The sequence below is a fragment of the Dromiciops gliroides genome, chromosome 4, assembly GCF_019393635.1.
Source record: "Dromiciops gliroides isolate mDroGli1 chromosome 4, mDroGli1.pri, whole genome shotgun sequence".
Taxonomy (NCBI): domain Eukaryota; kingdom Metazoa; phylum Chordata; class Mammalia; order Microbiotheria; family Microbiotheriidae; genus Dromiciops; species Dromiciops gliroides.
The window spans coordinates 161,223,455-161,251,454 of NC_057864.1; the positions used below are offsets into that span (position 1 = coordinate 161,223,455).

Sequence of the window (28,000 nt, forward strand, 5' to 3'; positions counted from 1 at the left end):
CTAGGGATGGCCAGTCATCCAGACAGAAGCTCCTCAGCATTTATTCCAGTGTCTAACTGCTCATAACGAACCCCAAATGATGGAGGCCATCAAGAAAAAGATGCAAATGCTGAAGCTAGACAAGGAAAATGCCTTGGACCGGGCAGAGCAGGCTGAGGCTGAACAGAAGCAGGCAGAGGACCGAAGTAAGCAGGTGTGTGCTGGAATTTGTTTTTAACATCTACATGGGGCTAAGGGATATAGGAAGATAGGTAACAGGACAGAAGGGATGAATGTCTCTTTCTGGGAGAAATAGCCTTCTTCCACAGTCCTCTCAGGGGTGATATTGGTCAGTGTTATAGAGCTCCAGGTTGGGAAGAAGGATATCTGAGTTGTTTGTCCTGGCTGTCTGTGACCTTGAACCATTACCAAAACTTTCTGAGCCTCTGCTTATCCATTAATAATAATGATGATGATAGTAGTAATAGGATTAGCAATTATGTACTACCTACCATGTGCCAGTCACTGGGCAAAAATAGATGATCACTTTTCTGAAGGGTCCATCTGACCCTAGAGGCAGGGATAGAACACTAACATTCAGTACCTCAATGTCCTCATTAGTCCTTTAACATAAACCCTGTCTGGAGACCTAGGCATCCTTGGCCTTCAAGTCTCTGAAATTAAAAAACAAGGGTAGATTAGACATCTCAAGTATTGGTTTGATAAGTATTGGGTTTTCCAGGGTTATATGACAATGACAAAGAATTGGAAACTGGTCGATGGGGCAATTTCCCTGGTGCTACCAGTCCAAAGGCTGGACAAGGAATCTAATCAGGATCAAGGAGCCCAGGGATGGTTAGACTATAATTCTGGTGTATGAATTGCTTTCTTGGGGTCTCTCACAGTTGGAGGATGAGCTGGCAGCTATGCAGAAGAAGCTTAAGGGAACAGAGGATGAACTGGACAAGTATTCAGAAGCACTGAAGGATGCCCAGGAGAAGCTGGAACTAGCAGAGAAGAAGGCAGCAGATGTAGGTATTAGGCAGATGGGGTAAGGTCAGGGGGAGGGGAAGGACTTGCATAAACATATATAATGAACCACAAATATGATGTATACATTATGTACTGAACATACCTTGAATGAACACTTGTGAGGACACTGAATACATAGAGTATTTTATATTCTCAAAAATACTCATAAATTCATACATATGAACAAAATCATGTACTGAGATACATAAACATATATTTCCTTTCTCACATTGATATCCCGGCCAAGACATTTCCATTTCATGTTGTTTCTTCATCTATTTATCTGTAGTTTTTGCCCTTTTCTAGATCAAGTAACAGATTGTGTCTCATCCCAAACCAAACCTCTGAGCCCTTACTTGGGCTTCTATCTCAGGGCTGCCTTTATATTCTGCTTTGTCTTATTTTCCTTCTAGGGTGGGCTGCTTACTTCCTAGGCTACCCAGTTCAATTAGTTGATCCTAATGCCTTCCAGGAGGCCATTCCCTCCCCGATAAAGGTAGAGCTGGGTAGAGGGAGGGAACTCTAAGCCCATCTGACATGACTCATTTCATCTCCTTCTGTCCCCACATCTTAAGCTCCTGGCTTTTGTGATGAGGGTCTGGCATGCAGATGTGTATTAATAGGACATTTGTCATCTTCTTACCAACCAAACCCAGATTGTGTTTCACATTGGAACAAAGAAAGCATGGCCTCATTATACTCTGGACAATTTGGGCATTTGTACTTATGCCACTGAAATGCCACAAGGGGCAGTACCCAGAAGAAACATGGGAAATATCCAAGGTAAGTAATACAGCAGGGACCAAGGAAGAAATGTAGGACACAGAGGTAGTATATAGTATTGTTATGTCAATGATCTTGCCATAGAACCTCTAGCAGAATACCAAATTTCTCTGAACCTGTTTGCTCACTTGCAAAATGGAATTTATAATCTTTTTCCTTTTGACATTACCTGACAATCATCTGATTTCCTCCATTCCCCCCTTTAATGCTGCCACAACAACAAATGAAAAAACAGATGCGTAAGTCTTTTGAGGGCAATAAATGGGTCTTTTGAGGTCTTTGTAAGAAAAGCAGGATAAGAAATTTATTTAAATTCCTCAGTATTGGGGCAGCTAGATGGCGCAGTGGATAGAGCACTGGCCTTGGATTCAGGAGTACCTGAGTTCAAATCCAGCCTCAGACACTTAACTAGCTGTGTGACCCTGGGCAAGTCACTTAACCCCAATTGCCTCACTAAAAAAAAAAAATTAAATTCCTCAGTATTAATGAGATATGCAGCCAATTTTCAATTATCCATATTCTTTTTGTGATGGGTTGGTCTAGGTAGCCACTGAGGTCCCTTCCAACTCTCAAATCCTGTGATTCTGTAATAAGAGAAGAGAGAAGGGAGAGGGATAATTTTTAATGGAAGAATAATCTCTAAATCATATCAATTTGGCTTTGAAATGCAACAAGACAGTCATACTCTAACTCACTTAAAAACTCCTAATATTCACCCTTCTTCATATTTTGTTCTAATCTCTTTCTTGTCTTTTTCATATTATCAAACATCCTGTAAATGTGAGGGAGAGTTGGACAGAGAACACCCGAGCTCATATACAGAGTAGATAAACCACTGGGAGTAATGGCACTGTAATACATGTATAATCAAGAGTGCCCCAGAATTCTATCATTTAAATGGTGATGTGTCTAGATAGTGGCTAATAATGGAAATCTCACTATGTAAGCCCTTCTTTAAAAAAAAAAAAAAGACACCACATAATTACTGAAACTAAGACTTGGAAGAGACCTTGGTAGCCATCAAGTCCAACCCATACTTGAGAAGAATTCACATTATTGAATGCTTCTGCTTGAAGACCTCCAGGATGAGGGAAGTCACCACTTCTCAAAGCAGTACATTCCACTTTGGGACATCTCTAAGTGTGGGAAAATGTTTTCCTATAATCAAGCCAAAACTCTTCTCCAAGAAAAATACAACTCCAAGATACCAACCCATAGAGCAGTTTCTAAGACCTGAGGCTACTGCTGTTCCCTACCTTTCTGGAAAGATTAAAAAGCTATTGACTCTCTGGGCATCAATTTTTCTTAATGATTGTTCTACCCTGGGCAATTCTGGGGAACTTTATCTGGTTCCTACAGACTGTCATGTGTAGAAAGAAAAATATTAGAGACTGAGGAGATAATAACACCAAAGCAGGTTTAGTAACATTTTAGGGAATATAGGAAACTGAATTTTTTCAGGTAATAACTCTTTTTGAAGAAATTTGGTAGAACAGAGAACCCTAGATTTGAAGGAATGGCAGGTTTGGTGGCAAAATTATTAAGACTGTATATTTGAAGGGGTGGCTAGGTGGCGCAGTGGATAGAGCACTGGCCCTGGAGTCAGGAGTACCTGAGTTCAAATCTGACCTCAGACACTTTACACTTACTAGCTGTGTGACCCTAGGCAAGTCACTTAACCCCCATTGCCCTGCAAAAAACAAACAAAAAATATTTTACATTTGGGGAAGCATAAATATATGTAATCTGAGATTTGTAGAGTGGGGCACAGATATTCAAGCTAATAGTCTTAGATAGGGAAGCTATGAAAATGTGCAGAAATCAATTATTTCTGTCCTCCCCCATTAGATTATACATGCACATATAATGCCATCACTGGCCTATGAGGTATTGTCATCATCAGAAGTTATGTTATACAGCTCTTTAAAGTTTATAAAGCACTTTACACAATCTCATCTGAGCCTCTTAACAACCTCACAAATAAACTTCACTATACTGATAAGAGAGCCATGAAAAGTTATATAAATAATAACTCCTGGCTACATGTTGCTCTATTCTCCACTATTGATTGACTCTTATGACAACTGTGTGGTGGGGAAAGCATTATCTTTGTTTTACACAGGAGGAAAGTAAGACTCAGAGATATTTAATTGCTAGCTCAAGGTGATACCGCCATTAAGAGGAAGAGCTGGCGTTCCCAGTTTTAAGGCCAGTACTCTTTCTACTATGTATACCATACAGCCTCTCTCTCAGTGATCAAGTTGAGCCTGACTGCGCTGTAATCCAGATCCACATTATCAGCCTCTACCTCTTCTTTCCAACAAGCATTCTTAGAAACAACAGACTGAGAAACAGGAGAGGAGGGATCACAGATTTGGAACGGGAAGGGACTTGACAGATTTTCTAGTTCAACCTCCTCATTTTACAGATAAAGAAAGTGAAAGTCAGAAAGGGCAAGTGAAAGAGAAATAGGCTAAATGCAAAATAGGAGAACCTGAAATTGGGCTGCCCTGAAGAGAAAAGGCACTTTGCAACCCAAGGAGTGATAGGGAGGTAGAGAAGGGATTGGCCTTTATGATGAGTTATTGGTCATGGGGAGAGGTGAGAGACTGAATAAGAGAAAACAGGCTGTGGGGTTGTCTTCATGAAAGGTAGTGTAGTTCAGTGGAAAAACTGTTGAACTTTGAATCCCAGCTTTGGTGCTATGTGACTTTGGGCAAGTCACTTAACTTTGCTAGGCCTGAGTTTCCTCATCTGTAAAATGAAGGGGTTGCACTAAATGATCTCCAAAGGTCCTTTCCAGTTCTAGATCTATGATTCTTTGATTTATTTTTGTTGTTGAGTCATTTTCAATCGTGTCTGACTCTTCGTGACCCCATTTGGGGTTTTCTAGGCAAAGATACTAGAATGGTTTGCCATTTCCTTCTCCAGATGAGGAAACTGAGGCAAATGGGGTTAAGTGACTTGCTCAGGGTCACACAGCTAAGTATCCGAGGCCAGATTTGAATTCAGGAAGATGAGTCTTCCTGCCTTCAGCCCCAGTGCACCACCTACCTTTGGTCATTGCCTATTCAAATTTTCTTTGTTCTTTACATAATCTCTCAAAAGGTATGACTTAAGCTTTTAACTCTCTCTCTTTTTTTTTTAAATATAAAGCCTAATATACTTCTCCAAAAAGGTAGGTGGCTTAATGAAACTATTATGGCCAATCAGAGGGCAGAGGAGTTGTTGAAATAGAAGTTGTGGTACAAAAAATTAGGGAAGCAGGAATTCTATGTTTAAATAATAAGGAGTTTCAGTTGTCTTGCAAAGTCTTGCTGGAGAAAGTAGGGTTTTTCAGGAGCTCCTTTGACAAAGGAAGAATTTGGGTAGGTCAGTCTTAAACCTTATGTATTTTCTTGACTTGGTTCTTGGTTCAGAGATAGAAGCGGCAGTTTTTCAGTGAGAACTAGTAGAAGGGACCATGGTTTAGAGCAAAATGTTATAGCACTGTCCTTTAAGGAGTAAAGAATGGGAGGGAGAATTGAGAGGTTGGGGGAAGATTCTGGGCCTATAGTGGCACCTGCCAATGTATTGTTGGTCTCCAGGAAAACAATAGCACATGATTCCCTTGCTTTCCATCATACATTTATGGGCTATAAGGGGTCAGGTCACCTGTTCCTCAGGATTAAGTGGAGATTATCTGTTCAAATATGCCAGCCTGAAGGATTCAGTGATCCTCAAGAGGTATCCAGGACTTCTCAACTCACCCCTAGTTTGTCCATGGTGGGGTTTTTTTTTTGTATTTACTCTGGCTTGGGAAAGTTAAAAAAGAGAAACAGTGCCCCCTGCTGACTGGAACATAATCTTAAGATTATTACAAATTTTGTGTAACCAACAAAAACTATCAAATACACAAACACAATAAGAAATTTAGCCATAAATCATGGAATAAATTCAAGCATTCGATCATAAACCCTAATTGATGTAAAATCCTCTCATTATCTGCTTCCAAAGATACCGTATAGCAAGGACCAGAGGATACAGGATGGACAATTCCCAGGACTAGTTAGAGTTTCCTGTAATCAGGTTACTACTTCATCTCAGGCCATTGTTGCTCCATCCCTGCCCTGGAATAAATATAAAAGGACAGGCTACCACTCAGGAGACTGGGCAAATGCCCAACTCCTTTTCTGGAATAGTTCCATTTTCAGGGAAGGGAAAAACAAGCCTCCTGAGAAACCGTTCTTGTGATATGCCAAGATGTTTCAGTACTTGAAGAAACAGGTATGTATTATGTCTTCTGTTAACGCCAAGGGTTAGAACTTCTAGGTTCTCTGTATTTGTTCCATTTTAACTTAGTAGGACAAGGAAAAGGCAAAAAACCCCACAAAAAAAACAAACAAACCCAAAACCTTAGCACTTCTGAGAGCGGGAATTTAGAATAGTAAGTAGGAAAAGAAAAACAGAAAGAGGAGGGCAATTTAGTTGGTCTTCCTACACTTTCTTGATAAGAGCTATCTCGGATGTTAAACCAGAATCCTTGGCTTTAATATGATATAACTTAGAGTAGCTATGAAAGGCCTATCAAGAGGACTGAAACTAAAAGGCTAGTTTGAAGTTCAGGCTAGGTTAGATTTTTTTTTCTTGGCCTAAAACATCATCTTAAAGGTAGGTCCTTGGACACCCAGCCTGGCAAGAAGATCAAGAGACATAACTAAAGAAACAAAAGATTAATCACTCCTCTTGGTCGTCAAAAGGGGTAGCTCATAAAACGTCCCCAATTCTGAGTATTCTTTGCCATGGTATCTTTTAGAATCCTACCACGGGTGGCCGAGTGAGTCTCTCACAACCTGTAAATATGTCTGATGATGGTTTCCAGTTGGAAACTGAGGTGGTAGTGAAGTCGGTAGTGAATGTGGTACTCAATATCGTGGGAGTTTCTCAAACACCGAAACCACCCCCGTCCTTGCTTGGTTAGGCTCAACCTCCAAGAAAAGTTGTTTATTCATTCGGTGGTGGAAAACCACAGCATGCGCAGGTGTCCTCTCTGAGAGCAGCGGGAGACCTTCCTCACCCGGTGAGGGATGGCTCAGGAGGATTTCCAAGCTCTGTACTTTCCAGGACCAGGAGGGGGCAGGCAGGTCAGTTTGTTAGGACAGCTCCGGCTTTTTTTCCTTCAGTGCTCTATGGAGAGGCATGAACGTCTAGGAAAATGACCAGGAGTAACTCCGCTTCGAATCCGTATCTTTCTAAGTGGCGAACAGAAAGTGTTAACATTTCTATCGCCCTTTAAGGTTTACAAAGCACTTCTCACACACGGCAGAGTAGGTAAGTCCTCCTTTGCTGATCCGTCCACCTCTCCGGACGCCCCGAGCTTTGGTTGCAGTTTGGGTCCTCCAGGAGCCGCTATGGTCGGTCAGTAGCGGCAGAGTTCGGCTGGGATACCTGGAGAGCGGATGATCACCTCCTTCTCGGGGGGCGGTGGAAGAGGAGGGGATGGACACCTTTTGTTAGGACTCGGCCTGGGTTCGGGGGCTCCCGGCTGACCAGAGGTGGCGAGCTGGTTGGGAGGGGTGGAGGGGGGCGGGCAGCTTTGTGGAGCGTCACTGGAGCTTCAGAGGAGTGCGCGTGGCAGGTCCGGCCATTGTGGAAAGCCCGCCAGGCCGGAGAGGCTCCGACCAGGCCGCGCCTTCCGGTTACCATGACAGCGGCCCCCTCCCGCTCACGGCAGGGGAGACTGGTCGGGGGGGAGTCGGGCCGTAGTCAGTCAGCTAGTCAGTCTTCGGGGTCGACACACAAGCCCCGCCCCTCGCTCCCCCACCCGTCTCCCTCCCAGCCCGCTGCCTTCCCGCCTGGTTGGCGGAGGGAGGGGAGAAGGGGAGCGGGGCCGTCGTCACATCCGGACGGAGTGGGCGAGTTCCGGTATTTCAGGGCGGAGCAGGCGGAAGTAGGGTTGAGAAGCGGCAGCAGCACCGAGCGGAGGAGGCAGCAGCCGGAGCGGGAGCCGAAACGGGGCGGGCACCATGGCTGGTATCACCACCATCGAGGCGGTGAAGCGCAAGATTCAGGTTCTGCAGCAGCAGGCCGATGACGCCGAGGAGAGGGCCGAGCGTCTCCAGCGGGAGGTGGAGGGGGAGAAGCGGGCCCGGGAACAGGTATCCAGACAGGCCGGGCCGGGGCGGGGCCGGGGCGGGGGCTGGTGGGACCTTAGGACCCCGGACTTTGAAAGTCACTACGCCAAGATCTGAAGGGACCGGCTAGCACGGGGATGGCATCTGGCTTACTGGGGACCGATATTAGGCAGAATCGGGTAGAGGAAGGCGGTGAACTGGGTCCCAAGAGTGGACAGGCGGGGCCGCCTAAATAGGAGTCGTCCACCTTCATAGCACCGTGAGGGGTGCACGGTGGGTCGGGGTATGGCTTCTCATCCCCACCCCCCACTCCTGTCCAGGCTCATTCATTCATTCCCGAGGAGCTGGGGCGCGGTCGGGGGAGGGGCTTTTCTGCTCCCTCCCTCCCTTTGCTAGTGGCGGGGGGGGGGGGGGTCTGGTGCAGCCCGCACCAGCCCCCGAGCGGTTTCCCTGGAGGGTGAGCGGTGGGCAGGGCTCGAAGCCGCGTGGCTGGGTCCGGGGGTGATGGGGCGAAGGGCGGTAGGAAAGCCCCCAGCCGGGGCCGGTGGCAGCCTTTCCGCTCCCTCCGCCTGTTCAGGAAATGAGGCTGCAGTTCGGTTGAGAGGAAATGCGGTACCCCCCCCCCCCAGGATGGGGCTTGCAACCCCTCCCATCCTCTCTCATGGTCTTTTCCCCCCCAGCCCCGCCCCCCCCTACCGCCTTCCCTTACCGGGACAAATCTGCTGCCCATCCTCCCTAGAAAAGAGAGGCAGGAGGAGAACTAGAGATTCAACCTCCATTCTCTTGTTGATTTCAGTGTGGGAGATTGTTTAGCTTGGAGGCAGGAACCTCTGCTAATATCAGGTCTTTGTTTCTGAAGCAAGATCAGTGCATGCCGAACCTGTATATTGTATGCAGAGGGCCATCCTGTGGGCCGCCAACTCCTGCTCCGAATTCTGGTGACATGAGCAATATAATAACAGGTTATTGAGGTCTGATGAACTACCAGATACGTCTTGTGGGTTTACTTATTTCATTATGCAATCCATGTTCCCTTGGTGCCCCTACAGAGAGGGGTTTGGGCCCTTAAAAGTACCAGATATATATTGGAATATTCTATGATGGCTATTGGTAAGCTTTGTGAAAGTGCTCTCTGTTTAGAAGTGGTGAGGCAGGGGATAGGGATAGCATAAGAGGTAGCAGTTTGCAAGACATGACGCGTAATATGATTTGGGGATATCTGGCTCTGGAAGGTGGAGAAGGTGTACTGGTATCTCGTGGGGAATTATATGTGATAGAGGGATTGAAAGGAGGGTTAGTGGCTTAATCGTTTTAATATTTGATGGAATACGTAGCCAGAGAGTAAATCCATGCTTTCGTTAGTGCTTTTAGTTAGTTCCTCTTCCCCAGGGTCAGCCTTTACTTCTCTGGTTCCTGAACGTATGGTTTTTGGAGGTGGAGTTAGAGAAAGAAACAAGCTGGAGGGAGGGGGTCGTGGTGGACCTAATGGTTAAACCAGGTACCCAGCAAAAATCCGGATCCCTTAGACTAGTAAGAGTAATAATTTATTAACAAACTTAATGTTGTTATAATCTTATTAATTAAAATAAATACTCGAACCTGTGGCAAGATGGCATTCACCTTTGAATTCCACCTTTCCTCCCTTAACTCCAGCCTTAAGTGAATGGTTGGTAGGACCCTCCCACCCTACCCTGTGTTTGAGCCTTTATAATTGGGTTATCTGGGACTCCATTATCAGGAGAGGAGATCTTGAATAGATACTGGTGATAAGTATAATTCTTCTTGATCCTATAGATTACTTTCTTCCTATGAGTCTCTGAATAAATTGAGCTGCATTAATTTAGCTTCCCCACCCACCCACTCTCCCTCCATTTCTGGACTAACCTTGGTGTTTTGAGTGCTTAGGCAGTATCTGTAGATTCATGCTTCTCAATCAAGGGGAGCTTGCCAAACCCGATTTATTACCCCGAGGACTAGTGAGGAAGTCTTCAAAAAGGGGAAGTAGGCTAATGTCCCTGTGTAATGAGAGTCTTCCCTCTCTCCAGCTCAGGGGAATCCAATAATTACCTTTTTGCTCTGTCTTCTCTTCCTCTGGGGGAAGGCAATGGGTCCTCTTATTACCTTTTCTAGAACATGCTGGAGTATAGATTTGGAGGCTGACTTCTCCCTTATAGAGCACTCAAGTTGTTACTGGAACTGTCACCTAAATAATGTTCACTTTTTCCCACTGGCTTTGGTTGCTCATTTTGTGTGGACTTGTAGAGCCAGCCTCTAGTTAGATATAGGGAAGGACTGAGGAAGCAGTTTAGTGTTGTGATCTTGGGGTCATTGGTGTGTCTGTTGGTGATTGACCTTCATAATGAAGGCACCCTGGTAATAACACTTCCGATTTTGGTCTTACCTTGCATCACTGCCTGTAAGGCAATAATATGTGAAAGCTTTTCTACTCTCTTGTGTTTTGCCCTCACTTCTACCCTGGTGGATTTTGGGAGGCTTGGTTTTGTTGTCTGTCTTTCTAGATGAGTTCTGTTGAGGGAGTGAGTGGACTCTCAACAGCATATGCCAGAGACCGGCCTTAACGTCAAATTCCAGGCCTTTGAACCTGAGTTAGACCATATTATATGGCAGACTATGGAGACTGGTGAGCCCAGACACAGCTATGACCTTTTTTTTTTTTTTTTGGCGAGGCAATTGGGGTTAACTGACTTGCCCAGGGTCACACAGCTAGTAAGTGTTAAGGGTCTGAGGCCGAATTTGAACTCAGGTCCTCCTGAATCCTGGGCCAGTGCTCTATCCACTGTGCCACCTAGCTGCCCCCCCCCCTTTTTTTTTTAGCTATGACCTTTTAAAACCCGAACATAGACTTTGGGGAGGGGCCTAGAGCCCTTTGCTCTGAATGCCTTAGCCTTGCCCTCCACCTTTGTTTACCCTAGGGCCTAGTACTTCGGCCTTCTCTTCCCCCCCACACCCCCCTTTAAAATAGAAACTTCTTTAAGGGCACCACCACATCTCCCCTAGTAGATAAACACAGTGAACCGGGCCAGTACTAAATTCTCTCAGTTGGGATTCCTGTGTAACTCTTATATTTTTTTCCTTTTAAACATTTGTGACTTCTCTAAAAAGAGAGAACCCAGAGTGGTAGAGAATTCCCTCCTTGTCCTTATCCTGACTTTGGGGGCATCAGTTGTTTGAGCAAATGAGTCTCCTGGCTTAGGTCTTAAGTGGAATCTAGTGTGCATGGAGCTGATTTGGGTAGTGTTGGTGGATTGTGATGAGTGTAAAATGAGTTGGGTTCAGTGGCTTGGGCTGGTGGCTGCCATCTTAGAGACACTGTGATCACGTGAGCCTCTACTTTAGGAGTGTTGTAGGCTTAATGGATGGGGAATAATTAACTGAACTAATCTAGTTAGGGGGGAAGGGATTAGTGGGGGTGGGGTGGGGTCACTAAGTCCAGAAGATCAGATCTGTATCTGGAAGTGGAAGGGAAAGGAACAAGTATTAAACACCTACTATGTGCCAGTCACTAAGAGTTAGACTATGAGTTAATTTCCAAGGGCTACAGATCCAGAAATGTGTTTTCTATTCCACTGGATATAGGGACTTATACCTAGTATTTTCTCCCCCTACCTCACTATCTTCAAGAGGCAGTTGGCTTAGCTTATTGGATTTCTCCTCTTGATCTGAGATGATAAAATCATGATGTGTTAAAGGTGGAAGGTTTAAACCATAACCTTAAGTCTATTCCATTTCCCTCCTTTTATGGTTGGGGAAATTGAAGCCAAGAGAAGGGAAGTGACTGTCTCCAAGGGTGTAGAGCTAAGTAAGTGGTGAAATTAGAAGACTTGAATCAAGTCTTTTGACTCCTGGTACACATTACTCTTCCACTTCTCTTTCCCTCCTTTCTTGAGTCCTGGCCTAACTCGGAAAGTCAGGGCAGTCTTAATCTCAAACCAAAAACCACATCTGGATTCAATAGCCCTTTCTTAGAAGAGCTACTGTCCCTATGAAGGGATTTGGAGCTGTCTCTGAAGATAATACTGAGATTTCCTATCTTGGGTTCTGCCTACCCTTGTCATGTGCAAGCATCACTGTTTTCTTCTCTGCAGCCTTGCAAAGAATGCTATTGTAAATGCTGGTTTGTGAGAGAAACCGCCCAAGCTAGCCTGTTGTCATGGAAACCTGTATACTTCTCTCCACCCCCATAGTCTGATTTCTCCTGCTTCAGAATGTGAGGAATCTTCCTTCCATCCAGTGAAATAAATGACTGATACCCTCCTCAGCTGTCCCAAATACCTAGTTCAGTTCTGGGTTTGGAATCTCTTGTTATCTAGAAAACAGTAATTATGTTGGGAGTGTTTCACAAACTCCACTATAAATCTGACATCCTGTACTTTATCCAGTCCAGACCTTGCAGAGTCCTCCAAGAGAAATGTGCTTCCTAGGAGATAATTTCTTCCTTGGATTGATTAGAGCTAGAAGTATTTTTATATGGTTTGGTCAGGTAAAATGGATTTTTGTCTAATTTACTTAGGTGTAAACGTCTAATGCCTGACCATATTGCTTTTGACTCATAGGCTAAATATGATTAGCTTAAAATTCTTTAATACTCTCCCCCTCCCCAAAATAAATAAACCTGTTGCTTGATTGACTTAACACATTAGTATTGTAGCTTTTCCCAACTGATTTCCTCTGGGCCTCCTATGTTTGAGTTTTGAATGCCAAAGGGACTGATTCTTAGCATGATTGTATTTGGCTGAACATTCTTCCAACCTCACCCACCCAAAAAGGCGGGGTAGGGGTGGGAGAAAATCAGGGCAGCCAGATTCAGGTACAATTATAGCCAGCTGGGCTGCTGAAGGGAGATCATGTTTACAAGGTGCTTGGATAAGCATCTGAATTAAGTGCAGGGTAGATTAAATTCTAACCTTTTTAGAATACCATTTCATTCTGGTCTTCCCCTTATCCAGTCCCTTTTTTTCTAATGTATGGATAGGAGAGTTGAAATTTCCTGAACTTAGGCTTCCTTAGACTGTTGTTCATCAATAGTTTGCATCTTAGGAAGTGTAATGGTTTGTTATTTATATTAGAAAGTGCATATAGGAAGGAGCTTTTAGTCTGTTGAATTGTAAAGATCATCTAGATACTCCATCTTCCATATTTTACAAATAAACTGAGGCCCAGAGAGGTTGTAACTTAGCAGCCATATATGATCTTAGGGAAGTAGTAGAGCTGGTACTCAAATTCAGGTTTTCCAGCTAACTCCAAATGGAGGCATTCTTTCTATAATCTTATACTGCAGCTGAGTTTGTGAAATTATTAGTAGGTGGGCTTTATTCAGGAGGGTGTTGAAGGGAGAATGTGACAGCAGCTTTTCAGAAACAAAGATTCTTTAAAGAAGGAAGCTAATGTGTGGGTAGACATAGATATTTCTCCCTTCTGCCATTTTCCTAGTCTCTTGGATGTCAAAGAAAATTTCAGGCAGGCCAGAGGTTCTTTCCTTTCTTTGTTTTCTCTAAAGGACTTTGGAGAGCAAATGTTGTGCGGGGTTGGGTGAGGTTAGTATTCGGGAATGGTCTGGGGCCCCGAACATCCCTTCTCTTGGCCCTGACTCGAGTGGCTACTTTGGAAAAATGCATCCTAACTTTTCACTGCTGTGTATAGGTATTCTAGTATTAGAAAACAAATGACTAGATTAACCCCCAGGTTTCTCTCCTTGCTTTAAGGTCCTCTCCCCTATAAGACAATTCAGACCAGGCAAGAACACTTCTCTGCCTGAATTTTTTTTCCCCTGGCCTTGTGTTTACAAACTTGAACTGGGACCAAAAAAAGGGTGGTGCTGACTTGCTGGGCAAGGAGCTGATTTCTGAAACCCTGCTCCTGTAGAACCCAGCTGAGGTGAAAGGAGTAATCTCTAATCAGCAGGGGAAACTTTGGCCTTGCTCAATGACTCCGGCTTCCTTATGGTAGTTAACCTTATTTGTTGAGGTTTTGAGTCTCTAGCCTTCTTCTCCCCAATGTCTCCTTGCTGCCTTTTTCTATTCCTTTCTATCTAGGCTGAGGCTGAGGTGGCTTCCTTGAACCGTCGGATCCAGCTGGTTGAGGAGGAGCTGGACCGTGCTCAGGAGCGCCTGGCGACAGCTCTGCAGAAACTAGAAGAGGCAGAGAAGGCAGCTGATGAGAGTGAGAGGTGCGTTTGTATGCTTATAAACAACTCTTCTGTGGCTTTCAGTAGCCAAAAGGTTTGCTCGAATAAATCTCTAAATTCTTACCTATCCTTTCTAAGAAATCTTTTCAGTTACTTACCAAATCCAGTTTTACTTTTTCTGTTCTCTGTTGATGTTTTCAGTCTTCCTTTAGATAAGCTACAGGGTATGGGGAAAGGGCTTTTGAACTTTTATGACCCTTCAAATAAGTCCTTCCCTGGGATTTCTAAAGTCTGCAATTAACTCATTTATCATGGCATTTACAAGTTAGTTCCTCACAGTTACAATAAGCCTTAGTTGTTGCATTCTTTTATTTCCTCTCTGTCATGTCTAAGAATGGACATTTGCCCTTCCTTATGAGTAGATTAAATTAGATTAAAAAGAAAGCAATTCCTTGAGTCATAGGCTTGTTGAGATCTTCAAGGTTCTTGCTTCATTCCCACATATGTCTTCACTTGCTTTGTTCTCCTTGTAGAGGTATGAAGGTCATTGAAAATCGGGCCTTGAAGGATGAAGAGAAGATGGAGCTGCAAGAAATCCAGCTGAAAGAGGCCAAGCACATTGCAGAGGAAGCAGACAGGAAGTATGAGGAGGTGAGACTGCTTCTAGCTGTGGTTCCAGAGCTCTGCCCCTGGCCTGGGCCCTTGTGGAAGGGAGAGAGAAATGCATGTTGAATGACAAGAACATTTGCTTTCCTTCACTGATCCCTGGCCTGGCACTTTTTTGTAGGTGGCCCGAAAATTGGTGATCATTGAGGGAGACTTGGAACGCACAGAGGAGCGGGCCGAGCTGGCTGAGTCGTGAGTATCTAACTTCCAAAACCTTATCATAACCATTGGTCACCTCTCCTTTGTTATGGTCACTAAATGTGGAAAGACCCAGCATTCCCTCAATCTTGTTAAACAAGGCCTTTGGGGTAGAAGTCTGAAGCTTACTTTTGAGATATTCTCCAAAGAGACCATTAGAAGACTTGGCTGTGGAGTGGCTTTTGTGTAGAATATTCAAAAGTTAAGAGATGATGGGTGGGGAGATCATGTGCCATCCTAGTCTCAAGATGAGGTGACCATTCTGCTCTTGTGGTCCCCCTCCCCCCATCCTAGGTGGCACAAAGGGCGGATACACAGGCTCCCATTGTCACTCAGCATTTTTGTTAATTAGGAAAAGGACAGACACGGCCTTGTGTAACAAAGTCACCCCTAACATGGGCATACTTATGCTTTTCCCCCCCATCCCCCCCATCTGTATCCCAGACACAGCATGTCATGACCATGGTGGTTTGTTTTTTCTCCTTCCCTTTTTTTCCTTTTGCTCTGCTGCTTGTATTCTTGCTGTGCTTCTTTTTGACCTTTTTCCTCCCTACATCCTGGCTTGTGCCCCCCCCCCCCCTCCTTCCTTCCCCTGTGACTACACTAACAGCCGTTGCCGGGAGATGGATGAGCAGATCAGACTGATGGACCAGAACCTGAAGTGTCTGAATGCTGCTGAAGAAAAGGTACTAACTGTTTGCACCCACAGAAAGGGTGCGCGTGCGTGCGTGTGCGAGAAAGAGAGAGAGAGATTTGGTTCTTGTTTTGCAGCTGCCTCCCCTCCACTGGTTTGTTTGCTAGTCTTCTCATCTCCTCTCTCACGGAATGCTCCATTCTTTCCCACTGACTTGGCATCCTTCACCTCTTCCTTCCTAGCTGCTTTACTGCCTTTCCACAGGGCCTATCCTACTCTTGGTGGGGTTGAGGATGGTTGGGCTGGGCAGCAGCTCCCATCTCCACCCCGGGCAATGCTGTGCCCTGTTCCTGAAAATGTCCCATCAGGAGCATGTCTTTTAGTGGTTCTTCTTCTCTTACATCAGTCTTTCAGCATACCGGGCTCCAGCCCAGAAGGGGTTAATCTCCCCACCTCTGCTGCTAGTAGTGTGGGGGTGGGAAGAATGGGGCTATTCAGGGTTGTCTTGGCACTTCTCTCCCCCAGTGACTTCTCAACCCTCTCTACCTATAGATTCACATCTTGTATGTCTCTCTCCTCTTTGTTTTCTTCTTCCCTTTTCCTCTCCTGCCTTCTTTAAAACATCCACAGTAAGTGTTCTGAGCTGGAGGAGGAGCTGAAGAATGTCACCAACAACCTCAAATCTCTTGAGGCTCAGGCGGAGAAGGTAGGGGCTGGTTCATGAAAGGGACAGGCTTGGGGCCTGGGCCCAGCCCTACCATGTGCATCCAGCAAGAGAAACCCTTTTTTCCTGGCCATCCCTCTGTTCAAGAAATGGTGGCTGGTACCATTCCTTCATGCCCTCTGAGAATTAAGGTTGAAAATAGCTTTCTCTGTATGAAAGGTCAAGCCTGTGGTTTTTACAAACAGGCAGTTATCATTGACCTAAATAGGTCGGCAGATAGCATCATATTTGAGGTCTAGGGAGAGGCACAGGAGACTAACTTTTCCCCTTGGCATCAGTGTGAATGGCTGTATTAAGGGTTATCTTGACCCTGAATTTCCTTGTGTATAGGGGAGGAGAGGTAGCTTCTTAAAGTTTAGAACGATCAAAAAACTGCAGTTTTGCTATCAAAGGGCCCTGGGACATCAGGCCTGTGGATAACATAAGATGATCTTAAAAAGAACTCCCCCTCCTCAACTCCCCCTTTCCCTCATGAAGCATTAAATGCATTAATTTCCATTGACTCTTGGGGAGGCTGGGGGGAGGGGAAGAGTTAGTACCAATGAGTGTAATTTGGTCTAATCATTCTTGCTTTAATTCTCTTGCAGTATTCACAGAAAGAAGACAAATATGAGGAAGAGATAAAGATTCTTACTGATAAACTCAAGGAGGTGAGCTGTCATAGAAAAATAAATACATTGCCATATTAACATGGATCATCTAACTTTGGGCCCTGGAGGAGAGAGGCAGTGGTAAAAGAGAGCTGACTCAGAAGTTAGGAAGACCTAAGTTCAAGGCCTTCCACTGACCCATGTTAGCTGTTGTGACCCAGGGGAAATCCCTTTAGGACCGTGGTCAACTTTCTGAGACTTGAAGTTGTAGAATGGTTGCCTCATCTGCATTGGTAGGAGTCTTGTCATCAGGAGTTTCCTATGCTCATACAGTCACGGGTGTGGATCTAGGGAGAAGAGGTGGGGTTTTCCTTTTATTTCAGACTTAGCCATCTCTGGTTCTTAATCAATTTTCTATCCTCCCCAGGCAGAGACCCGTGCTGAGTTTGCTGAGAGATCGGTAGCCAAACTGGAAAAGACGATTGATGACTTGGAAGGTATGAAGCAAAAGGGATGGAAAGAAAGGGCTAGTAGATGGAGATGTTGTTCCCTAGATTCCTTCTATTTCTGAGGACTAGAGAATTCTCTACCTCTCCCCCTTTCTCCCCAGAGACACAGTGGAACTCTGTAGCTGCCCTTTGTACTGAGTGTGACAGTGTCTTATGATTGCAGAGAAGGGAAATACGAAGATTTTTTTACCTTATACTTTGAAGCTTTTTGAGGAAATTCACAATAACTCCTCTCCAGCACAGGCTTTTTGTAAGCCCCTAGCACTTGGGTGGAATGGGAAACCAGACTTGTTGTGTGGCAGTAGCTACAATGACCAAGTCACCTTTCAAGACTAATTGCCCATCCAGCTGGCCCTTAAAAAGGGAAACTGTGGTTGTGCTCTCCACCCCAAGGCAGATCAAACAACTAGAGCTTTTTAAGCATTTCCTGTCACTAGTTTGATAGCTAAGTGATCAATCAGTCTCCTGGCCTTGGGCTTGTGAACTCTGAGCTACCTTCCTGCTTTGGGCACGGGCTAGGTTGTAGGATATTCCTATTGAAAATTTGGGAGGGTGAGGCATCAAAATGCCTGGGAGAGTGGAATGGCTGTGCCTGTTGGGCAGCATTTTAAGTATCTGCAGTGCCTCCTTTTACAACAGGCACAGACTTAAGCGATTGAAAGAATAGTAGAGACAACGGGTATGGTTTGGAGCAGCATTTTCAATACTGGCAGGGTACCTTACTTTGAGCTCTGTCTCACTCCCAGGGGTTGGTTGCTTAGTGAATGGGGTGAGGTTCCTATCTCCAGGGTGCCACAGTCATAAGAACCTCCCCACAGGAATGACCGACCTCAAGCTCCAGTTTGTGCATTTGGTTGCCCTGATGACTAATCTAAGTAAAAGTTGTCCCTCTTGGGATCAGAGGAATGGCTCCCAATTCAAGCCCGATCCTGTTGTCACCCCAGCTGTCCTTCCTGTCCCACAGCCACCCTTTCTTCTTCTCTTTGTCGATGATGCCCTCATTCCCTCCACCCCTGGCACATCTCACCTCTGTCCCTTTATTATTTTCTTCGGTTCCTGTCTGTGCCTTTCCTCCAGATGAGCTCTATGCCCAGAAACTGAAGTACAAGGCCATTAGCGAGGAATTGGACCACGCCCTCAATGACATGACCTCTATGTAACTATCTGACAGCAGAGTGGGGTTGGGCTTTTGTCTTTGGGAGGACAGGGTGTGCAGAGAGTGCTGTGGTGTGTTGGTGTCTGTCTTTGGAAACACTAATATCTCCACCCTTGCCCTCAGTATCAGGTGGTGCTGGTTACTGGTTTGGCCAGTGATAAGTCAATGAGAGCCGGGGACCTCCCCCACCCCAGTCCTAACAAACTGGTCAGTGGTCCTTGGTAAAGTGTAGATAGCATACCTTTTGTTAGTGCTGTGTTTGTTACACTGTCTGTTGTCTTTTTGTCTCACTGAGTGAAGTGCTAAGGCTGGGGTGTTTCTCTGTTTCACTGATAGAGAAATTGAACCCCAAACTGGAAATGACTTGCTTGGACTTAAGAAACCCACCCTTAGAAAGCAAAAGGCCTTTACAGTGGATATATTGTAGGACTTTGTGATCCTGTTCCAGGGGGGAGACCAAGTTGTTCCTCTTTAAGACTGCAGCTGAGTCCTAGAAATGAGTGGGAAGTAACCAGCACCAGGGAGAGTTGTCTTGGGCCTTTTTCTATTTGTGGATTCTGATCCTTGAGTCTAATAATCTGTGACTTTCTCCCTCCTTCCTACTAACTCAAAAAGAAGCCTAAAGTCTGGCTGTAATTCCTGCCTCTTTTCTTATCCTTACTACTTCTCTTTTCTGAGTGTGCCCTGACTATTGAAAACTCCCCCTCTCATCTGGGGTTTCATATTCACTTCTCCACACAGATAAGCTCTCACCGTTTCTACTCCGTTCCGGATCTGCCCCCTCCGCTTGGGGAAACCATCCTTCTCTCAGCACCCCCAACGTCCTGTGCTCTTCCTGGATTCCATTTGGGTGGGCCCAGCTGGTCCCCAGGGCATTGGATGGGGGGCGCAGCACACAAAGCAATTATGTATTCAGTCCCTTTTTCCATCCCTAATTAAAATGTTTCCAAGCTGCTGGATGCCTCACTCTGCCCGGCATTTGTGTTCTTGACAAAGATTTTTCTGTCCAAAGGAAGGAACTGACTTCTCAGGGGTGTGGTATGCGGAGCAGGCATGGTGGGCTCTCCTTCCTCAATGACCATGAAATCAAAGCTACTTTTGTGTGTCTTGCCTATTCTTTCCTGATATATAGAGGTTTTGTTTTAGTTACCAGAATGGTGTAGTAGTTGAAAATTCTTAGTGGATTCTGAGACAACCCTAATTCTTAAACTGTCGAAAAGACCTTTTTAAGGTCAGTCCCCATTTCCATGCTCCTAAACCATTCCACCCTTGAGTGTCTTCTATCCTGTTCTTGATTTTGAATGGAAAGACTACAGACAGGCACCTTCTAAACTCTCAACCCTTGGAGTCTAATGATTCAAGCATGTGCTATTCTAGAAGACTTTTTTCTTCCTTTTCTCAAAAGTCTATATTGGTTTTTCATTTAGGAGACATAGCTTCTAGACATTTGTTTCTCATGAATTCCACAGTAGAAATCCTATTTAGGAATGACTTTGCCCCCTCTCTCTCCACTTTCCAGGAATCACCCAGCAGGCTTCTTCTATCCCAAAAGGGAACGTAGGCCTAATACAAAGTTAGCCACTTCAGACATGTTTCCCTTGCTTTTCCCCCTCAGAAAAAATGAACCGGGAAAATGTTACTGAATTAGCAAATATTTTAATGAACACCTAAGAAGAAAACAACAATAAAATAAATTAATTCAAGAGGGTTAAGAAATTCACATGCTTGTCATAGAGAACAGTATATATGCTGAGTGCCATTAGATTGCAATTGCTGTAAGAGTTTAAAGAGGGAAGAAGGTCACTATGATTGACAGAAGGGTAGGATAAGTAAAATTTTCCAAGCTAAATAAAAAAACCATGGAGATAGGAAAACACATTTAGGGAATGGTACAGTAAGCAATATCCCTCTGTTCCGCCAATTGTCATTTGCGAGACTGGGAAGATAACAGTGGGGCCACATGACAGATGGGGAGGATTTTGTCTGCTATGCTAAGGAGTCTGTATGGATGTTAATAGAAAATGAGAAACCATTTTAGATTTTTGAGCAAGGGAATGACAGTGTCATATGTAGCAATGAGAAGTATATGGTAGAAATAACTTCCCTTTGACAGATGGATAAATTTAGGTTAAGTGATTTACTTGGCCAGGGTCACATAGTTTACTAGGACCTAAAATCCAGATCTTTTGACTCAGGCCTTTTTTTCCTACTAGACCCCACATAGAGCATGGTACCTAAGACACTGACCTGTCAAGCCATTTGGGAAAGGGGGTGGGGGAAGATCATTGGGAAACTTTTAAGTGGTAATAAAGGGCTAAATGGAAGTGGGGACAGAAAGGGTATAGACAAAATTGAGAGAATGATAGTAATAGTAGTAAAACACTAATAAATAGGGCCATGCTGTAGTAGATAAATGTTAGTGAGGGCATTTGATGTTGGAGCTCATCTCTTCCTAGAGTGAAGCTGTTACTAGTCATAAGAGTAGAGAATTAAAGACTGAGGACAGAATTTGGGAGGGAACAGGAGGAGGAAAAGGGGGAAAGAAAGGTTCAGGAGAGTAGAGGTACTAGAGTATCACAAAACCCAAAGGGTAAGAGGGTGTTAAAATGCAGGGTGAGGATAAGGACTGTGGGGGAAACAATTGAATTTGTTCAGAGAATCATTTTAGTAAGTGGTGGGGTTAGAAGGCAGGTTCCAGGGAACTGAATGAGTTGGCAGTGATGAACTGGAATATGGTGACCATTTGGGGGAACTACAGTTGATAACTGTCTTTAAGTATTCCAGGTGTCATATGGAAGAAAAGATTTGACTCCATAGGATTAGAATTAGGTAGAAGGAAAGAAAGTTTCCTAGTAATTAGAAATTGTCCAAGGATGGACTGGGTTATTCAACAGGGAGAAAGGAGGAAATGGTGGGCCCTTCTCTACAGGCCTATAGCTAAAGGGCAAGAATTAGCTCTTATTAGGAATGTTTGAGTGGATTCTTGTTTTGTTTAGTTGTTGGACTAGATGGCTTCTTTTCGATTGCTTCCAGCTTTTAGATTCTTTTTTTTGGAGGTTTGACATGGTAACAGGGTCAATATTTGTTTAAGATGAGACTCAAGACCCAACACAGAACCACAAGCAAGAGAGATAATAGAGTAAAAGAAAAACCTAATTGATAGGCTACTGAGACAAAAGAGAATAATGCCTCTTGGATCTGTCTTGGAAAAAAGTAAACATTTCCATTGAGAGAGAGTAGAGCAGGAAGCTGGAGTTTTACCTTAGTTTCCTTAATGAAATAAGGAAGGTAGAATTGAAGGTTAAGTTTTCCCAAAAAGTCTTCCCCTATCCACACTAGTCACTGCTGCGGGTGACTACAGGGAATGCTAAGCTAAACAGTGTCAATCTAAACTTGAGGAAAGAGGAGTTTTAGCTACTGTTCAGTATCTCCTGTCCTTGCTCTTTCTCAAGAAAAAGCTATTTTTATTCAATTAGGGAGACATCTGACTGGATTAAAATGCCTTGTTTTTCGATCTCAATGGCAGATTGGTATTTTTAAACCGCCTAGACTGTCTAGTTTGCCTTTTTTTTTTCCCTAAGCTCAGAGAAAGGTGACAGGGTGAGGTTAGTTTAGAGGATTATTCAGCCCTTCACCTACCTGTCAGGTCTGTGTTAGGGAACAAAAGATGGCCGAGCCCCATGTCACCAGCGGAGTGGGGGTGGGGTTGACCTACTACCTTCAGGCATCTTTGGTTTTAGCCCCACCCAAGTCTCTTATTCCCAGGGTGTGATCCTGTTCTCTGAGCCACTCTCCAGTAAATGGATTTTAGTATCATGGGATCGTATGTTTAGAAGCTATGTGGTATAACTCCCTCATTTTAGAGGTGAGGAAACTCAGAGATTGGTTCTGATTGATATTTATTCACTGATCATAAAAACCTGAGAGAACCCCCTGCCTCCCCTCCTCTTTGGTAAAAAGAAAGGTAGCCTGTTTTAGGCCCATGGCAGCTCAAGTGTGTTCTAGTGAGTGGTGAACCCATAAGTAGCCAGGCCTAGGAAAAGAACACTGGTCTAGATGTGCGCCTTCCTTGGAAATGTTACTAAGACACATACTACTTCAACTAGTGAACTAGTCTTTGATCTTAAGTGCTTATTGGTCCATTCAAGCATGAGGGAAAAGGGCTATGAGGTCAGTTTGGTGATGAGAGTTGAAGCAGTTCACCTTTAGTTGGGGTAGCTCAGTATAAAGAACACTTTACACGAAGTCAGATAGCTGACTTGGGTTCAGATCCAGGCTCTGACACTGAATAAGCCAACCTCACTAGGTCTGTTTCTTCATTTGTAAAGCAAGAGGATTGAAGGGATGGGCCACTATGGCCCCTTCCAGCTCTAGTCTTTGATACTGTAATGAATATGTCTTGATGGACAAGCCTCAGCAGCTTCCCTACCGTAAGAATAAAAGTTCTCAGGCAGCTAGGTGGCTCAGTGGGGATAGCTGGATGGTTCAGTGAATAAAGCACTGGCCCTAGATTCAGGAGGACCTGAGTTCAAATCTGGCTTCAGACACTTGACACCAGTTGTGTGACCCTGGGCAAGTCACTTGACCCTCATTGCCCCCACGCTGCCCCCCCCCCAAGGAAAGTTCTCATGGGTGTAGCTAGAGTTGGGGCCCAAGGGGCCTTAGGATTACCTGACCACATAGACCTATGATTCTGTGATATTTCTGAAGAACTTGGGGAAAGTGTAGGTACTCTGAGATAGCAATCATCTCCAAATATAGACTGTTGACATTGATTGGAAGATTGTAAAGTTTTTATATGGCTTCCAGGGATGGGGATACATAACCTGTCAGTCCCCCTAAATCCCAAACTGAAAGAAGATACTCCTTTTAAAAAGAGAAGAAAAGAAATGTTATGGGACAAGTATTAGGATTTTCAGGTTCCTCTCTTGCTTTCTCCTGTGCCCTTGGTCATAAACTATTTCCCTTGGATGTAGCTCTATAAAACACATATGAAATAAGGATATGGGTGAAAGGAAGTATTCTTTACTCGGCTAATAGCCTGGGTTTTACCAGGTTAAGGCTGATCTATGTATAAGGCCTCATAGGAAGATTAGACTTACATACTGAATGGTATGATCAGAAGCTCCGTGTGTGTGTGTGTGTGTGTGTGTGTGTGTGTGTGTGTGTGTGTGTGTGTGTGTGTAAAGGTAGGCAATAGTCCTATTGCTTCCTACTGTGGGCAAGAGAGGAAAAGTTACTATATTTTTGGGACTAAGAGGTACAGGTAGTGGTTGTTTAGTAAATTACTATTGAGTCTGTGACCCAAGGGATGAGGTGGCTATTGTTGAAGATATCCTTGTGTGTTTCTAGGATTCCCTCTAGGTTTTTTAGGGGGAAGAAAGAGTCCAGCCTATGGAGAGGGCACTTTAAAAACTTAACAGTTTTAGTCTTCAAAAGCATATTTAAAGGGCAGCTAAGTGGCACAGTGGATAGAGCACCAGCCCTGGAGTCAGGAGTACCTGAGTTCAAATCCGGCCTCAGACACTTAACACTTACTAGCTGTGTGACCCTGGGCAAGTCACTTAACCCCAATTGCCTCACTTTAAAAAAAAAAAAGGCATATTAAATTTGGGGATTACCTGGCACTTTGTGTTAAATTAGCTATGGCTCCAAGATGGAACTCTCTGCTATACTAAAAGCTAGAGAAAGGCTGTCCTTTTAACTGCAGAGGTATAGAACTGTGAGAGAAGGGTTGGCTTGCTTGTTGGCCAACTCCCTTTCCCTTCTGATGATCAAATATGTATTTTAAGCTACACACACAGACTGACATCTCTGATGTCTTAATTGGCTAAAACACTTAATTACCAGCAGATAGATAGGCACCAGAGTGGGTAGATGAGAGATGCTGCCAAGCCTTTCTAAAGGGACCATGTTCTTTTACTCATTTTGTCCAACTTCTTGTGTGCCCCCAGTCTTTGACACAAGGGGTGCTGCAGTGCAGGGTTTTCCTGCTTCACCATTGTGTCTAGTTACCTTCCCATAGTCTTAACTTCCTCTTCTGTTGATCTGGCCCCTTCACCTGACCATCTTTCCACACTTTTTGATGCTAGCTGACTGGACCATTCTCTGTCCAAATCCTTCTCCTATCCAGTGTGATTCGATGATGCATGTGTTATGCCAACTAGTTGTAAAACTCAATTCACTTCCAGTACTCTACTAACTTTCCCTTTTTTCTCTCCTTTCCTCCTCTTTCCCTTTCTCTTCCTCTTGTTCCCCTCTCCTCTGTCGCTGTTGCAGAGCGTCTCTACAGCCAACTTGAGCGAAACCGCCTGCTCTCTAACGAGCTGAAGTTAACGCTGCATGATCTGTGTGACTGACGGGAAGGGGCTCACTAATGCCCCTTAAACCAAGCTTACAGTTCATTGGCCTGGACCCCAGCAAAAGCTGATCAGTACCCCCCTCTTATCCCCTGGCTAAGCAAACTAACTACTGTTTGATTGGGGCAGTTGAAAAATAATAATCTCTAGCATTTATATAGCGCTTTAAGTTTTCCAAAGCACTTTACTGTCTAGTTTTATCCTTACAACAACCCTGGGAGGTAGGTGTTACAATAATCACCATTTTACACATCAGAAAACTGAGGCAAATGAAGGTTTAAGTGACTTGCCCAGGGTCACATAGCTAGTAAATATCTAAGGCTGATTTGAATTCAGGTCTTCTGGCTTCAGGTCCAGTGCCCTATCCACTGTGCCATCTAGCTGCCTTTAATACTTGGAAAAAACCCAAACCCCAACCCTTTTAATTAAGGTAACCTTTCCACAGCTATATAAATCCTAAAGAATTAATACAGGCATCCTTTACCCTTTTTACATGAATTTCCAGGGGAGCAGGTGGGCATTGACTCCAAATGAAACTAAAAGTTGGGAGGCCAGTAAGTCCAGGAGAATGCATCTCCTTGATATCTGTTCTCCCCTAAATACTAGCTGTTTCTTTACCTGTACAATGATTGTAGGAAATGTTCCCTTTGCATGGATGGTTTATAACAATAAAAGGACTAAATTGATTGTATGGTGTAGCTATGCTTCATCTATAGGCCCAGGGATGGGCCAGTTCTGGCTGGGGTGAGATAGGGCAAAGAAATTGGATTGGGAAAAAAGAATGGGGAAGATAGACCTGACTCTTAGCTGTCATCACCTTATTCAGGGACACGGGGATATTGTTGTCCTGTCCTTTGAACTGAAGGAGCCTGGAGGGTGGTTCACTTGGTCGGTTGAAGGCTTGGCTAATTTCTGGTCCCTCTTGATCTTGTTCCCTAGATCACCCTTCCCTATATTACATGCTACATACTAACTCAGTTGTTGGCCAGACCTGCACAACAGCTTCAGAAATGTTTGGCAGTGGGGGACATGGCATTCTTGGTCATTTTGTTCAGAGATCTTCTGGCCTGTTTATAGAAGTAGTTTCGTGGTACTCACCCCGCTGCTCTGCTCTCTGCTTTGGAGAGCAATTTAGACTGAGTTAGCCCCACCTTTGATAATCGTCTCTCATCCTGGTTCATAGTACCATAGCGAGACCATCTAGTCCAACTCAGATGAGGAAAGGGAGACCCAGAGCTTTGCTTACAGTTGCATAGGTAGTAGGTTATGGAGTGGGGGTTTGAAGCTAGGACCTCTGGCTCCAGACCCAGTATCCTTTCCATTGGAACATACTGCTCTTTCCAGACGTGAAGTTTCTTCTATCTGGTGCCGTTCCTTCCCCCAGTCTTTTGGTTTGCTCACCACAGAGATGAATAGGGTTATGTTTGCTACCGTAGTCTGAGCCTGGGTGGGGGTTGTAAGGTTAGGAAATAACAAGACTCTAAACTCCCTCCCACAGGAAGTACAGCAACACCTGTAGCTTCAGGAGGCAAAGGCCTGCAAAGCTGAGTGAGGCAACAACAGCTTGCTTCTGGGGGCTGTAAGATTCTGTAACCGCCCATCTATAGGGAGCAATTCATAGAGTGTGAATGAAGTTTTTGTTTTTTGTTCCTAGCTATTGTAACCTCTTTCCCTTTGCCCCCACTAGATAAACTGAAATGCACCAAAGAGGAGCACCTCTGCACACAAAGGATGCTGGACCAGACTCTGCTTGACCTGAATGAGATGTAGAAATCCCTTTAACCCCAGCCCCACCCTGTCGCTGCTCCTTCCACTGACTCTGACTTCGCTGGAGGCCAGCCTGCTTGAAGCTGACCTTTAAACTGAGGGCTGATCTTTAACCTGAAGGCTGCTTTCTTCTCTGGGTCCTTGCTTACCCTCTCCCCACTCTCCCCCTACCCCCCAACTCCCCATGTCATTTTCACCAAACTGTCTCTGCCGCTCTCCCCTAGAGATCCCAGATGGGCTAAGGGTTGAGCACTTTTGGGAACAACATTTAAGGGAACATGAGCACAATGCAATGGTGTCTTTAAAAGCATGTTGTATGATGTATACATTTTGTAATTACCTTTTTTGTTGTTGTTGGTAGCAACCATTTGTAAGACATTCCAGATAATTCCCCAGCTCCTAGGCTGCATCTAATCACTTTTCTTCCTTTTGGATGGTAAATATTTCTACCCAAAACAACGGCCCTTCTCCATAGAAGAGGGGAGGAGGTGTTAGCCTGCCCTACCAAGAGCTGAACGTAACCCAAGAAAAGACTCCACCATGGGAAACCTCATTGCCTAATGTACCAAGCACCAGCCAAACCAGAAAGGTCATTCCAGGAGTTTGCCAAAAAAAGAGTGCTGTTCAGGTTTCCAGCTTTAAGGTGTATTGGGGTGTTTTTTCTTTTCCTTTTCCTTTTTTTTTTTTAAACATTTACATCAGTAGCAAACATGCAAACTACACAGAAAAGACCTCTGAGACCAAATTGTCTTCCCTCTCCTCATTCACTCACAGAATGGATCATGTACCCCAGAAATTGGGGTGTCTACTCCCATCCCCCGCTCCACCTTCTTTGAAAAATAACGTTTTTGCCACTGATTAGCCAAGTGAAATTCATCTCATTACCCATTTCTGGGTCTGAAGCTGCTGTCTCTAAAAGTGCCATCTCATTGTGCTTTGTATCACTCAGTGCTGGAGAAATCTTGAATAGCTTGTGTACAAAACTTTTTTTTAATTTTATATATATTATTTTTGAAGCTTTATTTCTCTTGGGTGGGGAGTGCCAAGACCAACCCCCCACCCCACCTCTACCCCACCTCCACCCCAATCTGGCTGTGAGTGCTGTCTGCAGTCCATGGGCTGGCAGTGTGCTTGATTTTTTTTTTTATTTTTATTTTTTTTTTGGCGAGGTTTCTGTGAGGTCTGTTAGGTTTGCATCGTGCAGCTTATTGGCTTAAGTGTATTCTCCTTTGGTATGGTCTATTTGGGAGCCAATCTGGAGAAAGAGGAACCAATAGTGCAAGTGTTTTGATACTGAAAATTGACAAAATGTCTTTGAAATAAAGAACCAGTCCCTCCACCCTCA

The 28,000-nt window shown here is 44.5% G+C and overlaps 1 protein-coding gene across 17 annotated transcripts; it reads left to right on the forward strand.

Annotated features, from left to right (window-relative positions):
- The first annotated feature begins 35 nt into the window (after positions 1 to 35).
- Positions 36 to 28,000, forward strand: TPM3 (tropomyosin 3). Of its 17 annotated transcripts, XR_006352781.1 has the most exons (11): positions 37 to 193; positions 885 to 1,010; positions 13,961 to 14,094; positions 14,586 to 14,703; positions 14,840 to 14,910; positions 16,181 to 16,256; positions 16,862 to 16,924; positions 17,292 to 17,361; positions 18,451 to 18,529; positions 24,809 to 25,442; positions 26,576 to 28,000. XR_006352781.1 is itself a non-coding variant. In XM_043963780.1 (10 exons), exons 1-10 carry the CDS (start codon positions 77 to 79, stop codon positions 24,828 to 24,830), a joined length of 876 nt encoding a protein of 291 aa, XP_043819715.1. In that variant the 5' UTR covers positions 36 to 76; the 3' UTR covers positions 24,831 to 25,574. The 17 variants fall into 17 exon arrangements, 16 of the variants coding, with proteins under 16 accessions (XP_043819715.1, XP_043819717.1, XP_043819719.1 ...); XM_043963780.1 differs by lacking the exons at positions 16,181 to 16,256; positions 26,576 to 28,000 and adding an exon at positions 15,527 to 15,602 and having other exon boundaries at positions 36 to 193; positions 24,809 to 25,574; XM_043963779.1 differs by lacking the exon at positions 26,576 to 28,000 and having other exon boundaries at positions 24,809 to 25,574.

Coding starts and splice junctions, on each gene's coding strand:
- TPM3 (XM_043963780.1), top strand. CDS start 77: ATGATGGAGGCCATCAAGAAAAAGATGCAAATGCTGAAGCTAGACAAG. Junction 194..884: donor CAGAGGACCGAAGTAAGCAG/GTGTGTGCTGGA, acceptor GGTCTCTCACAG/TTGGAGGATGAGCTGGCAGC. Junction 14,095..14,585: donor GCAGCTGATGAGAGTGAGAG/GTGCGTTTGTAT, acceptor TTCTCCTTGTAG/AGGTATGAAGGTCATTGAAA.